We start from the raw sequence: 15905 nt of genomic DNA, 5'->3' as shown, positions 1-15905 counted from the left end.
TCACTTAAACTCTATGCTCTCGGAGGACTCTCACCTCAGTGGTAAGGTCAACAGGTTGTCCATCAAGCTTAATACCACCACTCCCTTTAGATTGTAAGCTTGCAAGGGAAGGGCTCTCTCCCCCTATTGTGTCTTGGAAATCATTATACATTTTATTCATCATGTTACTTGTATCACTGTCATCACCAATTCTGTATTTTGTATCATTCTTGTATTTTGTCTCTAATTATGTATTTTGTGTATTGGTGTACACCATTGTCTGTATTATTATGTAGCGCATGTTCGTTTCTTACTTTGTACAGCGCCACAGAATATATTTCATCATTAGTAAAAGAAAGCTCTTTAGCTTAAATGAGATGGAAAAAACAAACAGATAATGATGTGTACTGTACAGTTAATAAACTTACTCCGATGGGGAAAAAAGTGTAGCCAGTTAACATTAATTGTGCTGATGTCAATTGTTTAAGTTGTGTGGCTGAAGATGTGAATAGTAATAATCATAGTAATCATAATAATAATCATAATCTTATATTTTACGACAAGTGGTGTTGAAGGCCTATCTCCCATGTTAAGGGTTGGCTTTTCTAGTTTGTCAAGAGGGCCCTTTTCACTCTTCTACTTTCACACCTAGACCCTGATTCAGTTAAGTTTTCATCTGATCTCATCTTGGCCCTATCTCGCATAAAGCTTGATGCATGAACTAGCAATAAATATACTGCGCAGGTTAATATGACCTCGTGCACACATTGCCCGGTCCTGTCAGCATAGCATGTGCTTGTAACTGTCGCGTGAGGCGCTCGTAGAGCGACCGCGGTACTCTGGTGGTAGTACGCCATTGTAATTACTATAGTAGTTCTGTGCTAAATGAGTACCACTGTCGCGCTAAAAGTGTATTGTGCTACAGTTAGAAGCATATGCTATGCTGACAGGACCACGTGCTGTGTACACGCGGTAATATTAACCTGCACTGTATGTGCGTGGTATATTTACCGCAAGTTCGTGCATCAAGGCCTTTGACCCTTATTCAATTCACTTTTTCAAGTTTTCGCCTAGAAGATAATTTTTCTTCCGAGTGCTGAAAATACATTTTTAGCACTCTGGAATTGAAAAAATACTAAAACAGTAGGTGAAAAAACTACTGTAAAAATTATTCTGTGTATTTTCTTGCTTTTTGGTGACTTAAAAGGCATTTTATTAACCACTTTGGGACTGGGCGGCTCTGGCCCCTTTAAGACCAGAGCCGTCCGTGTCCTTTTAAGATGTGATTGCTGTGATTGGCTCACAGCAATCACGGGGTCAGAAGGCAGCTCCTGCCTGATATACGGAAGCTCTGCTGTCAGCGTGACAGCAGAGTGAGCAGGTGCAGCGATGTGGACAACAGCGGGAGCAGCAAAAGTGGATGGCGTGGCAGCGGTGATTGAAATTTATGCCCTGTCAGGAATAAGCAGCTACAAACAAGGCATAGATTTTAATCTCGCCGTCCAGAAGTGGTTAATAAGGTGGGAAAATATCACCTGGAAGAAAACATAGGAGAAAAAGGCCTTGATTCACTAAATTGAGCAGCACGAGTTAAAATTCCTGTGTGCATGCTACTCACGTGACAGGAAGCCTAATGGGCCAATCAAAGTGCAAAAATCATGTCCTATAAAGACACTGGACCTGACAGGGCTGAGGGTGGGAATAAAGAAGTGGCTGGTACTTAAAATGGAGGGGGTGTAAGTTAGCAGCGCATGCTACACAGCACTACATCGTGTAGGGTGTGCACAGGATTTTTAACTCGCGCTGCTAAATTTAAGCTGTGCTGCTTTAGCAGCACACCTTCCTGAATCAAGGCCACAGTGAATTTCATACCTTTTGTCCTAGGTGATTTCTTCACACCTTATCAATAAAATGCCTTTTAAGCCACCAGCGAGCAAGAAAATACTGATCATTTTGGTAGTTCTTTTTCAGGTTTTTGCTACTTTTCCGATTGCAGAGTGCTAAAAAGTTGATTACAACAGAAGATTAAAAATGATCTCCTAGAAGAAAACTTGGGAGAAAAAGAGAATAAGGGCCCTTATCAGCAATATTATTGTAGGAAAGCACAAAAGAAAGGTTCATTGAATCAGGTCATGTATATTATATGCTAATAGATATACTGCTGTGTATGGAAGTTTTTAATTATTATTTAGGCTGAAATACATTCATAGAAATAAACATGCCAAACGAAGAAACAGGAGACAGGCTCTTCCACTGCCATGTGTTGCTTTATTGTGCCACTTGTGTCTGTCACATGTAATTTCACAGACAGATCACACTTGTGTATAGTCGTGCAGCTGGTGCCTGTAAACAGATATGGGTGCAGGGCCATTAGGCAGGCTGAATAATGCCCGTTTCAGGTCAGCTAGGATGCTTGGTCACGTTGTAATCAGGCCCATTCGGGCTGACTACTGCCACCTACCTCCTTTCCCACATCTGTTTATATTTACCAGACGCATGACTATGCACAAGTGTTACCTGTCTGTGAAATAGCATGTGACCGACACAAGTGGCACAATAAAGCAACACTTAGTAGTTACTAGTGTCTGGCTCCTGTTTCTTTGGCGGATTTATGGACTCTCTCTGCAGTGGTGTGGGTTTTTTTTTTTTTTTTTTTTGACGGAGCACATCTGCAGTGAAGGTCTTAGCAGCAGACTGCTAGACATGGTGACATCCAACTAATAACCTACTATAATTTAAAATAAGAGTGCCACACGAGTCTCTGTCTTTCTTGTTTTATAGAAATGAACACACTGGCAAAATTCATACCTATCTTGTGATTTACATATAATCTGTCACACTGTATAGACAGGAAGTGCAGCATCCTGTATCACCCACCTGTTGTGCAGTAAATAAGCATTACTACCTTGTTGCCCAATGATCAGACAAGTAACCCTGAAGGCTGCAGATATGAAATAGGAAAAAATTGTGTCCCATCTGACTGTGGCCTATGTGACTCATAAGACTATTCTGAGTTAGTTACAAACTCATTGAAAAGTAAGGCCTCTTTTCCAAGGGCAGCTGAAATTTTCGAGTTCAGCCTCCCCACCACAAGCGCTATTTGGCTGCAAATACATGCAGCTGAATGGTAGCCTTTGGTAAAACTGCGTGTCACGTTTGACATACAACAAAAAAAAACTGTGGCAGTCACTGTGCTTGGATGCAACTCCTTGGGAGGACTGCCTGTCCACTGCCCCTGCTGCTGATGAGTTCACAGGCTTCAGCTGTCGTGGTAAAGAGGCCTAACAGCAACACAACTATATACTGTATTTAGCACTCTGCCAGGAGTCCTGCTTTAGAACATAGAGTTAGTTTTCATTCCCTCCACGTTTTTCCTATTTCTAAGAACTTAAAATAAATATAAAAACAACTAAAATTTAAACAAATTCCCCCTAAGCTAGAAAAGTGGCCTGTGACATTCCTTCTTTATGTGAGATTATGTCAGAATTAATATTTGTTTGTTTGTTGGCACATTGTTTCTTTTTATGCTACAGAAGATAATTGGAAATTGTCCTATTTGATGCTTGTTTTTCTTAGGTGTTTGCTCGACGTGCTCTCAGCAAGATCAGTGAGCTTAGTCAGCTTGAAGATATGAGTGATTCTTCCTTCAACGAAGGGGCAAAGAAAGCTTTTAAGGAGTCCACTCTCAAGGTAAACAAACATTTTGTGTGCCTTAAGAAGTATCGCGTTGGTTTGTATGAGGCGTAAGTGACAATCTCACTAAGGTATTCACAGACACACAAGTCAAGCATCAAGTCTTTTAATACTGGCAATGGGGCTTTTTATGGGTCTTTTTATAATCTGAGTGTACTTTTATTGCTGGTTAGAGCGGCCCAATTATGAACTAGTTTCCATCTTCAATAGCAAAGGAATGAGCTACTGTTCCAATAAAGCACTATAAATTGACAGCTATAAAAGAGCTCATAATAATAAGCCTTCTTAAATACAAAGGTAAGACTATAAACTAAGATATTGGAGCAAAACTTTCTCTTTTTTTTCAATACCAAAAGACAGGGGAAGAGTTGTGTATTCTAAGTTTTCCGCACAGTACTATGTTATTTCAGCACTGTTTTTTGGCCATGAAATGTATCTTTGATATCCCTCTTTTGCCTTGTTCCTAACTGGCTGATCTACACTAACCTCAGTTTAGCTTTTGCAGTTCCCTGATAAGTAAAAGAGAGTACGTCATATAATCGCTCTATAAGTGCCTATGCACTGCAGAGCTGTCCCAATACTGACCACATCACCATTACCATTGTCACCAATACTGACCACCATCACCCTTGCTTGAATTCCTAATGAGGAAATTTTCCCATAATGTCATGCTCAGACCATCAGACCACTAGAATTATTTCATAAGTGGTGGGGAATCATTGCAGTAGGAAAACATAGCACAAAAATGACCAATATATATTACGTTTTCCCAGTCTAGACTAATTAAAACAATATGGTTGGAAGTTTAATATAAGTTTTAAGTGATCTGTATTTGCATTTATGTTTTGTTGAGTGGTTGCAAAACATTTTATAACATATAGCTTAGAGCATTTACAATAATGTAGAGTCTTTAAAATGTCAAGTTTTTGATTTCTGTGCATTTTTTTATTTCATGGTCTTTTCTTGTATGTATCATAAGTCAAGTCTGCAGTAACACTTGTGAAAATGAATGGCAGCAGAAGAGCACACACTTTAACATAATTAAAATGAACTTAGTCTGTAAAGGTCATTTTCATAAATGCGTGTGTTGACGTATGTAACATTTGATGTATAAAATATTAAGCTGAGAGCAGCTGGTGTTCTGGTGATGGCTTGCTCCAATATCTAGGTGATATTCTTCTTTCTGAAATAAATCAGTATTGAGTGCAATGCTGCAGGCTAAAATAAAAGTTAGCTTCCCTTGTGGATGACTCAAATCTTTACTCTGGGTACCTATCAGGCATTACAGAAGCTGGTTAACTGTTTGTGTTACCAACTGATTGGCATGGGCTAAGTAACAGCTGATGGCAGCAGAACTGGTGTATAGTGCCCGATTAGCAGGCTGGAATATAGTTGTGAATAAGCTAAGGATTAGGGCATACAGCAGACTGAATGCTATCAGGAGGTGAGCTGAGGTCAGGCAGTGGGCAGGATGTGGTCGAATAACAAGCTGGGTTAATAACAATAAGTTAAATCTAGGTGGCTCATACAACTAGAGCCATGGTCAGGAGCTACGTACGATTTCTGCACTAGTAAACAGTTATAAAACTGTGTACTATGTATTGACTGTAATAAGGGTTTAAAATATTGTGTTCCTTGTTCTTTAGTTGTTTAGACATTTTAGGTGCAGTGGAATTGCTTGTCAGACGTGGGCTGTATATGGGGCATAGTGGTGACCATAATATAGTTTCAGAACAGAGGCTCTAACCACCAGCACACTGCTAGTTCTGGAAATATCACATTCTATGTGATTTTATTTGATCCTACCACCTTGTCACCTATAGTAGATTTTAGCACAAATGAAACTGAGTATTTATTGAACCACAAGATTTGCCTTACTCGATGCAGTACATCATTATGTGACCTAGAAAACTTCATGGGCCTGATACAGTTCCAAGAACCGCTCACAATAAAGTCCAGCAAACTGCTAACGCATGTGATTTGCTATGTGCATTATACAATTGGCAGATAAAATTAATTATTGAACATTAAGCTGATTCTATAGCAAATACATTCTGTAAATGAAGGTAACATTTTACATGAGATTGCTTTTTGATTAGGGATGCATTTTTTTTGCCTTTCAATCTTTGACCAGATGATGTCACCACCAACAAGTTTTTGGGATAGTCAAACTGACAGGTAGCAGTTGTTAGCCTTCTAAGCTTGATTAATCATAAGGAACAGGCACGTTTCCCAACATATAGCATGTTCATTGTCAAATTCAAATCAGCAGTTTCACATGCTTTAAGTAAAATTTGCCTGTATTTAAAAAGCTTGATTTTTTTTGTTACCATGCCCTTGTTGGCTATTGTCCCCTCTGCACAGCCCTAGGGCCCCTTCAGTGGAGGCATTAGACCAGTACAATGATACTATGGCCTGCTGTAAGGCAGGCTCAGATGATTTGACATGTCAAATGGCCCAGTGATATATATGCTATCCAAAGTTCTCAAGATCATTGTACACAAGCAAGGGTAGCTGTGCTTATACTATAGAGGGCCCAGAATATAAATGAGAAAGAAGGTGCTGATGGGAGTGGTCAGTTTACATACAAAAAAAAGATTAACCTTCAACACTCACATCAAGCAGGAACACCAGTAATGATAAGAACAGCTTGCATAAAAATTGCATTCAGTTGCACTAATTTGCATGACATTTGCATTTAGTTGCACTAATGGAGGATGTTTGCTTCCAAAATGGTTTGCATTTCATACTAGACCCTTTTACCGCAATGAGATCCCTCCAAATCGAAAGGGCCCTACTCTACCCACACCAGTCAGCGAAACAAGCAAATATTCCACGCTCTCAAACTGGAAATTCACACTGAGGCCTATAAGGTTTTAACATTCAACCACTGGTGCCCATACATGGTTCAATTTTTTTTTCAATTCGATAATTTAGTTTGATTATTCCTTTAGGTTGAAAATAAAGATTTTTCTTACATGTTCGATCAGATTTTAATAGAAAAAATGGAATAATCATTCATTTTTCTTGATCAACAAAAAGGATTATTTTTGAATGTCATTCGATTTGATCATTTTGGTCGAATAAAAGGGAATATAGAACGTTTTTATTGTACCGTGTATGGGCACCATAAGATATCCAGGGAGTGACAAAATAGAATGGAAGACCATGGCCCATATTCAATTAACTTTTTCTCCTGAGTTTTCTCCTAGGTGATATTTTCAAATTTGTTTATAAAATGCCTTTTATACCACCAGCAAGCAAGAAAATATTCAAAATAATGTTGGTAGTACTTTTTCTTCTAATTTTTTATACTTTGCAAAGTGCTGAAAATATGTTTAAAATTGAAGATGAAAAATTATCACCTAGGAGAAAACTCAGGGGAAAAACTGAATTGCATATGGCCCAATATGTAATAAGTTATTGTAACGGTTGGGTGTTATAACTCAGACGTCTGATTATTAGATGATCTACAGTATCACCAATAATCAGACACTATACCTGATTATGTGGTGATCTGCAGAATCACCAATAATACAAGTATAGCAGGTAAGATACTGTGTGAGTAGTGCTTGGTGCAACCGTAACTTTAATAGTTTTGCAGGACCTTACCAGAGGAGCTGGTAAGGTACTATCAGTACACAAACTGTATAATTTGAGCAGACCTTTCCAGAGGAGCTGGAAAGGTATTAACAGGGAGAGTACAGAAAAGTATAACTAGTCCTCACCAGAGGAGCAGGCAAGGGACTAGTAGCCAAATAGATGACTGTTAAGTTTAGCCAGACCTTCCCAGAGGAGCTGGAAAGGTACTATCACTCACTATCAGAGCAATCAGTATAAATCTCTCCAGTGGAGCTGGAGAGTAATAGTATCACACCTCACCAGTGGCAAGGGCCCACTGGTGAGTAGAGAGGTCAGACAGGCAAAGTTCAGCAACAGAGAGGTAAGTATCAGGACAGAATCGTGAGGCAGAAGGATAATGAGTAATCAGGCAGAGTTTCAGCAACTAGTCAGATAGGCAGAAGTACAGAAGCGTTAAGCAGAAGCAGAGTCAGAGAATAGCCAGAATCATACACAGGTAATCAAAAACAACAATATGCCAATAGTCCTAGTCTTGTGTGAAATCCCTGGTTTCCTCCAGATCAAAGCACACCGGATACTAGTCTAAGGTCTGAGCGCTAACACAAAGTATTCACGACAGCAGACAGCGATGGAATGAGAATCGAAGGCTTATGAAGCAGAAGGAGACTCCCAGGCACTCCCAACTCGGAATCAGCCAATCCGAGCGGCGAGAGTCACCTGTGACGTCAGCCGACCGGCAGGTCAGCTGACGCGCCTTCTGCCCGCATAAAGGTCCTGTCTCCGCGCGCCCGCGCGAGACAGAAACCCTATGAGCTGGAGATAACACCGTTCCCGGTACTAGACGCCGAGGGAACGGATGACACTTGAGAGCCAGGGAGAAAGGCGGCTGCAGACACCCCCTGCGTGTCAGCAGCCGCCGAGTCAGTACACGTTACAGTTATGGTATACAGTTTGGTAGTGGCAGTGCAGTTTCTAGGCTAAAATGCACCCAGGGCGAGGGTGTAAAAATTGCGCCCCCCCCAGGTCCCACAGTATAGGTAGCCAGGCATAGGTGAGCGAGTATAGTTGTCCCCGGTATAGGTTAGCCAGGTAGGTGCCTCGAGTATAGGTAGCCAGTATAGTTGCCCCCAGTATAGGTTAGATAGGCAGGCGCCCCCGGTATAAGTTAGATAGGTAGGTGCCCCAGTACAGGTTAGCTAGGTGGGTGCCTCTAATATAGGTAGCCAGAATAGTTGCCCCCAGCATAGGTTAGATAGGTAGGTGCCCCCAGTATAGGTTAGTTAGGTAGGTGCCTGCAATATAGGTAGCCAGTATAGTTGCCACCTGTATAGGCTAGCTAGGTAGGTAGGTGCCCCAATACAGGTTAGATAAGTAAGTGCCCCCAGTATAGGTTTGATAGGTAGGTGCCCCCCAGTATAGGGTAGAGATAGGTGGGTGCCTGCAATATAGTAACCAGTATAGTTGCCACCTGTATAGGCTAGGTAGGTAGGTGCCCCCAGTATAGGTTAGATAGGTAGGTGCCCCCCAGTATAGGTTAGATAGGTAGGTGCCCCCCCAGTATAGGTTAGATAGGTAGGTGCCCCCCAGTATAGGTTAGATTAGGTAGGTGCCCCCCCAGTAAAGGTTACATTAGGTAGGTGCCCCCCAGTATAGGTTACATTAGGTAGGTGCCCCCCAGTATAGGTTACATTAGGTAGGTGCCCCCCAGTATAGGTTAGATTAGGTAGCTGCCCCCCAGTATAGGTGAGGTAGGTAGCTGTCCCCCAGTATAGGTGAGATAGGTAGCTGCCCCCTAGTATAGGTTAGATTAGGTAGCTGCCCCCCAGTATAGGTTAGATAGGTAGCTGCCCCCCAGTATAGGTTAGATAGGTAGCTGCCCCCCAGTATAGGTGAGATAGGTAGCTGCCCCCCAGTATAGGTTAGATTAGGTAGGTGTCCCCCAATATAGGTTATATTAGGTATTAGGTAGGGCAGCACGGTGGCGTAGTGGTTAGCTCTCTCGCCTTGCAGCGCTGGGTCCCTGGTTCGAATCCCAGCCAGGGCACTATCTGCAAAGAGTTTGTATGTTCTCTCTGTGTCTGCGTGGGTTTCCTCCGGAACTCTGGTTTCCTCCCACATCCCAAAAACATACGGATAAGTTAATTGGCTCCCCCTAAAAAAAAAAAAAAAAAAAAATTGGCCCTAGACTACAGTACTTACACTACATAATATAGACATATGGCAATGGTAGGGATTAGATTGTGAGCTCCTTTGAGGGACAGTTAGTGTCTCGGCATAGACGCTGATACACACGCTGCTTCCGGCTAAACAGGAAGCAGCGTGTGTATCAGCGTCTATGCCGAGAGGAGATCAGCGGCGATTGGAACGCAGGGAGGTGAGTAGTTATGTACGCTTCCTGCTGCGCTAATTAATTACCCTGCATCTGATCTGAGAGGGGAGCACGGAGGGCGGCCCGGGTAGAGGGAGGGAGAGGTCGGGCTGCCCTCCCCGCGGCATTTATTACAGAAATGCATAGGAACGCCTGCATGAATCAACACTATCACATTAATATTGTTATTGGTCCACAATGAGCTACCTTGGTGCCATTAAGATAAACAAAAAACTTTCTGACAATCATGGGCAATGCTTGGCATTCCAAGATCCTGCATGCACACATAGATCTATCCATTTGTCCAGTGGGTGGAAATAAGGATATAAACATTTGTGCCTCTTTCTATGCTTTGCAAGGATGCATGCATGCAGAATGATAAAAAGTCATTAGGTTTTTGCGTCATGTGCATTATGCTATTGATGTGTGCACTATTACAAATAACATCATGTAATTTTCAAGCAATTCTATTGTTTTAAAATATCACACATATATTTTACAAATTAAAGAGCTTTTGTAGAAAGAAAGATTAAATGGTTAATTAAGATATTTACAAAAGAAATATTTAAATGATTAAGTGTTGCTGTAAAATACATTTGCAATAGCTTATAAAAGACACATTAATCACTTTAGAATATTGTAATGAATAAATCTTAAAGTTATTGGAGGCTACAGCAATACGTTAATGTTTACAAAACAGTAGGAAGAAAAAACTCTCTTAATGGTACCCAAGTTATTTTCCTGAGAACAAATAGTTTACGATTGGATTACAAATAGTGTATAGATTTTGTAGAATGCCCAGTTAATGTATGCAAAACATACACTGTTGGCCATGCACACAACATAATTCTAAGATATTCCGAAACTCTGTTAAATTCCTCTTTATACACAAATGTTCAACGTAGCAATTACTTCTCTTAAAAAACACCTGGTTTAAGCAGCAGTCAAATTAAGAGCAAAAGTAGAACAACTATACCTGTGGATCAGGCATTGCACTTGGAGACTCGCTGTGTGCTGTTCTGCATGGCAGTCATGTGAGAAAGCCCAATGGCCATATTTTCTTAAACCATTTCAGCCTGCAAAACTAAATGTAGATAATGCTATATTTAAATATTTAAAATTCATAATCTCGCCACTTGTGGATTATGTCAATGGGGTGTGAGTCCAGGTCTCATATTAGCAGGAGATTGGTCTGCTGACTAGGAGCAGAGACGAGGCTTGTGCTTGATATGGAAGTCTGCCAATGCTGGACCGCTACATGTATTGACCGCTACTACTAGCGCAGAGTTAGTGTGAAACTAGCTGACAAACACTAGTGCAATCTTGAACCTGAATTATTTCCAGATACTAAAGCTGAACAAAAACCTGCAATAGTTTGGTAATATTTTGCAGTTTTACTTTTGTGTTGAAGAAGGTATATATCAACACTGGTTAAATAAAATATCTCTAAGGCTGCATGCACAGCCAGCAGTACGTGTGTAGTATATGTAAATAGAGTGCTCTATGACATATGAGGTTGTTTTTTAGTGGGGTTACTGCTTTTCTTGAAATACTAATACTCCTCACTATTTTTTTTTTCTTGCTGATTTGTAAATATAGCGAAAACTGAGCAATTAAAGTATGATAAAATTATAAAGCAGCATTTTTTGTTGCTTAATACATTGGACAGATACAGTAGATTTGTTGTTGCTTGTCTAATAGGGGACTGAGCAGGAAACCTCATAGGGAAATTCTGCTAACGTGACTGGATGGACAGCACCCTCTTGAACCCTCTTGGACAGAACCCTCTTGAAAATTCGCATTAGATCCATGGTTACAGGAAATTGTCAGCAGTCATGACTAAGCTGTTACTAAGCAGATTATGTTTATTTAACGAATGCGAATTTTCACGCACGAAAATTCGCATAAAAACGCATAAAGATTTACATGCAAATTTTCACCAAGCGGAAAAATCTTACACCATTTTTTGCAAGTGAAAATGTCACGCTACAGTGGAAATGTAGGTTTCAGATAGGTTCTAGTAAACTACGCCCACACTATTTGGCCAGTCACAATGCTTTGTGCAGTAGAAGGTGCTGTGATTAGATAACTGTTCCTTATGATTATTGATTCTTCATTGCAGGGCATTCAGTTATGGTTATAGGTTTGTCTATTGTTCTGAGTAGAACACCTGCCTTTGGCCAGCCTGACATAGATATTACATCTTTGTATGAAAATCGGAGAAATAGAACATAAAAACCATTAATACAGCTTATTATACAGAATATTCATATCCAACGAATTCAAATCAATGTGTATATGTAAAATAAAAAAATGTATTACTTCTTAAGATGGCAGTGATGATCTTCAAAAGAGCTGTGTTTGAGTCCAGAAGAAAGCCAAAGGGACTCCTGCGCCCAAAATTGAAGAACAATCTAAAAGATGTAGAAAAGGTAAATCTAAAATGTATTTTCTTTTGCAAGGCTTGTATTAACCATTAGTCATTCCAGTATATAGAATGTAAATGTGCATATACAATGTAATCCAAGGAGAGTGAAAGGTATGTGCTTCTGACCAGTTTCACCTGACTTATATACTGGTTGCCTCAAGTCTAATGACTCATTCAAATTTAAACTGACTCTCGTCTAATTAAAATGGCAAAGCATTGCAAGCTGCAATCGCTTACCAGATTGTGCAGGATCTAAGGCTACCTTCCTGACATTCCTGCAGGAGTTGGCCCACGCAAATTCTTGCATCTCAACAGGGGTGCGGATGGGTCCCCCGACAGTAGTGTTGCACCGGGGGGGTTGTCTGCGCCCCCCCCCTCGCCCCATTGTCGGTGTGTACGCTCCCAGGATGCGCATATGCACACAGGTAAGCAAAAAACGCAAGAGTAGGGCATCTATCCTTTGGGGGAGCAGCATGGATGGTTCTCCCTGGGCGTAGGCCGCGTCTGGGGAGTACACCGTTCATGTGTTCTCGCTCTCCGTCCCTTTTGGGGGGCAGTTGCGGCGCTCCTGGGCAGTGGTTGCTTTGTGGGGGTGCTTGCGCTGCCCTTCATTTCCTGGTGGTACAAGGAGGCCTACACGCGGCGCCCCTGTTGAGATGCAAGAATTTGCGTGGGCCAACTCCTGCAGGAATGTCAGGAAGGTAGCCTTAGATCCTGCACTATCTGGTAGGCGATTGCAGCTTGCAACGCTTTGCCATTTTAATTAGACGAGAGTCAGTTTAAATTTGAATGAGTCATTAGACTTGAGGCAGCCAGTATATAAGTCAGGTGAAACTGGTCAGAAGCACACACCTTTCACTCTTCTTGGATTGAAATGTGCATATACACCTTAATTTAGTGTCTCCCGAAAGGAGCAAGACTGCAGCGAATCAGCGCCATACAGACACATCCCTCAGGTATAACCTACGGGCATATACTATTTCTATTAAGAGGGTGCATGGATGAGGGAAGCAGGATGATAGAGTGTGGCACAAGTGAATGGCTTCTGGTGGGCAGGGTTAGAAGAACAATGCCACGTAAATATAAGTTGTGATATATTTGTTCTCCAAGAGTTCAGTGTAAAAGCCAATGGGAGCTCTTACATACATTCTCCCCGCTGGTGAATTCTTACTTCCAACCTGTAACTGATAATGCAGCAGCAGCAGCAATTGATTGGTCAGTTTACAAACTACATAAAATTGCAAAATATTAGCATAACAAACTGCAAGAACTCAGAATTACTTGCATCTCATTGACCAGCTGTATTGGCTGCTTTTCTTATCACTCATTTAATTTGATCTCACTCAGGTGGCTATGGAGATTCCCTGTGGTAATGTACACTACACTCATGAGCAATCCCGTAAACACAATAATGGTATGTCAGCTTGTACACATACTTGTTGGTTTGATCAGTCAGAGCCACCTCCACTGAGAGAACTAGAATGCTGAGTCATCTTATCTGAGCACAGACTAAGGACATTGCTCTCCTCCTTGCCCCTCCCACTTTGCCATGGAATGCCATAACTCCACCTTACCTTATACAACAGAACAGGTCCACTGGCCTATTTAAACCACCTCTTTTAAAATACTGTTCTGGCATCCTCACACATACAGTATTTCGTCTATCACCAGTCAGTCTTGCTTCAGTAGTTACTACTTCTTGCAACTGCAATCACTACAGTTACTGATGGTGTCATTAAACTGACCAATAATTACTAACTAACTGAAGGTCGATCACCGTAGCTTATAATATATATATATCACACCCAGCAGAGTAACACAAGGCGACTATTGCTATCACAGCAGGCAAATACACAATGAACGGAGCAGGCCTAAATAGGCAGAGAGCATTGTGGAACTACAAATCCCAGCATCTTATTGGCTTTTGAAGCATTGCAATCAATGTGCCTGCAATACCTATATTTGGCCAATAATGGTGCCGTCTGACACTATAGGAAGAGGGGAAGAGCTACACACTCATGCCTAAAGCCACACTGAGCCGTGCACGACTCCTGGAAACGTCGCATCGACACTGTATTACGTGTGTTGCCCTTATATCCCCATTAGATTACTGTAAAACCCTGAAAACTACAGTATATGTGACCACTAAAATTCTTCCTGAACTCTGCTGAACTCACCTACCCCTTTTCTCACAACTCTAATGGTGCTTTCCTGTCTGGCTCCCACAAATAATTCAGTTCAAGTTTCTATGTGCCTCCCATAAAGCCCTCTGCAATTCAGCTCCTACATCCAACCCAAAATGTATTCTCTGCTTTGGAAATTAACTTTTTATCTCTTCAAATCATCTCTACCCACACCTGCATTCAGGATTTCTCAGCTTTATCTCACACTCTCACACTCTCACACATTCCATTTGGCCCTTGCCCTCCTTCATGATCTGCAAATGCAACCTTAAAACACATGCACTATTATCTGGGACTAGAGATGAGCGTAATGACCTAATTACGATTTTGCGAAATTTCGCGTAATTAGTGTAATTACGATTATGGCCGTAAGTACATAATCGTAATGAAGAAGGATTTCGCGAAATTTCGCGTAAGCGTAATTTTCGCGTAATTTTCGCATTACAGTCGTATCATGCCGTAATTTCGCATTAAACGCTACCGTAATTTTGCGTTAAACCGTAACGCTCCGTATAATATAAAAAAGCCGCCGACTTTAAGGGTTAATAGCAAAGCCCCCTTAAATGCTAAGAGCCTCAAATTTGGAGAATATATTAAGGAGATCAGGAGGAATAAGAGGAAAAATTTTTTTTTCAAAAAGACCTTATAGTTTTTGAGAAAATCGATGTTAAAGTTTCAAAGGAAAAATGTAAACATTTAAAAACCCGCCGACTTTAACGGTTAATAGCAAAGCCTGCTTAAAGTTTAGGAATACCAAATTATCAGGGTATATTAAGGGGATCAGTGGGAATAAGAGGAAAAAATTTTTTTTCAAAAAGACCTTATAGTTTTTGAGAAAATCGATTTTTAAGTTTCAAGGGCGAAAATGTCTTTTAAATGCGGAAAATGTCAGTTTTTTTTGCACAGGTAACAATAGTGTATTATTTTCATAGATTCCCCCAAGTGGGAAGAGTTTTACTTACTTCGTTCTGAGTGTGGGAAATATAAAAAAAAACGACGTGGGGTCCCCCCTCCCAGACCTCTTTAACCCCTTGTCCCCCATGCAGGCTGGGATAGCCAGAATGCGGAGCACCGGCCGCGTGGGGCTCCGCACCCTGACTATACCAGCCCGCATGGTCCATGGATTGGGGGGTCTCGGAAGGGGAGGGGCAGCCAAGCTTTCCCCTCCCCCTCCGAGCCCTTGTCCAATCCAAGGACAAGGGGCTCTTCTCCACCTCCGATGGGCGGTGGAGGTGGAGGCCGCGATTTCCTGGGTGGGGGGTTCATGGTGGAATCTGGGAGTCCCCTTTAAAAAGGGGTCCCCCAGATGCCCACCCCCCTCCCAGGAGAAATGAGTATAGAGGTACTTGTAGTACCCCTTACCCATTTCCTTTAAGAGTTAAAAGTAAATAAACACACAAACACATAGAAAAAGTATTTTAATTGAACAAAAAACATAACCACGAAAAAAGTCCTTTAATATTCTTAATTAACCATTAATACTTACCTGTCCCTTTAAATAAATGATCCCACGCAATATCCTCGGAAATGTTCTATCAGTTACAATGTAACAAAGTTATTATGTAACAACTTTGTTACATTGTAACTACGCCGCACCCGACGCCACTCGCCGCTCAGCCGCCGCATACGCGTCCGTGCAGGACGCTAAGTCCCCGCAGCTCCCGCTGTCCAC

The 15905-nt window shown here is 41.4% G+C and overlaps 1 protein-coding gene across 1 annotated transcript in view; it reads left to right on the top strand.

Moving 5' to 3' along the window:
* Positions 1-15905, top strand: part of CFAP54 (cilia and flagella associated protein 54) — a 528182-nt gene that overhangs the window by 56301 nt on the left and 455976 nt on the right. The window contains exons 7-8 of the mRNA XM_068273664.1: positions 3556-3669; positions 11953-12054. Of these exons, the coding sequence (XP_068129765.1) occupies positions 3556-3669; positions 11953-12054 (216 nt within the window). The remainder of the gene's footprint in view (positions 1-3555; positions 3670-11952; positions 12055-15905) is intronic.

The sequence above is a fragment of the Hyperolius riggenbachi genome, chromosome 3 (assembly GCF_040937935.1).
Source record: "Hyperolius riggenbachi isolate aHypRig1 chromosome 3, aHypRig1.pri, whole genome shotgun sequence".
In the NCBI taxonomy this organism is placed as follows: domain Eukaryota; kingdom Metazoa; phylum Chordata; class Amphibia; order Anura; family Hyperoliidae; genus Hyperolius; species Hyperolius riggenbachi.
Note: the sequence above shows the minus strand (reverse complement) of the source record. Positions and strands in the feature narration are given on the sequence as shown.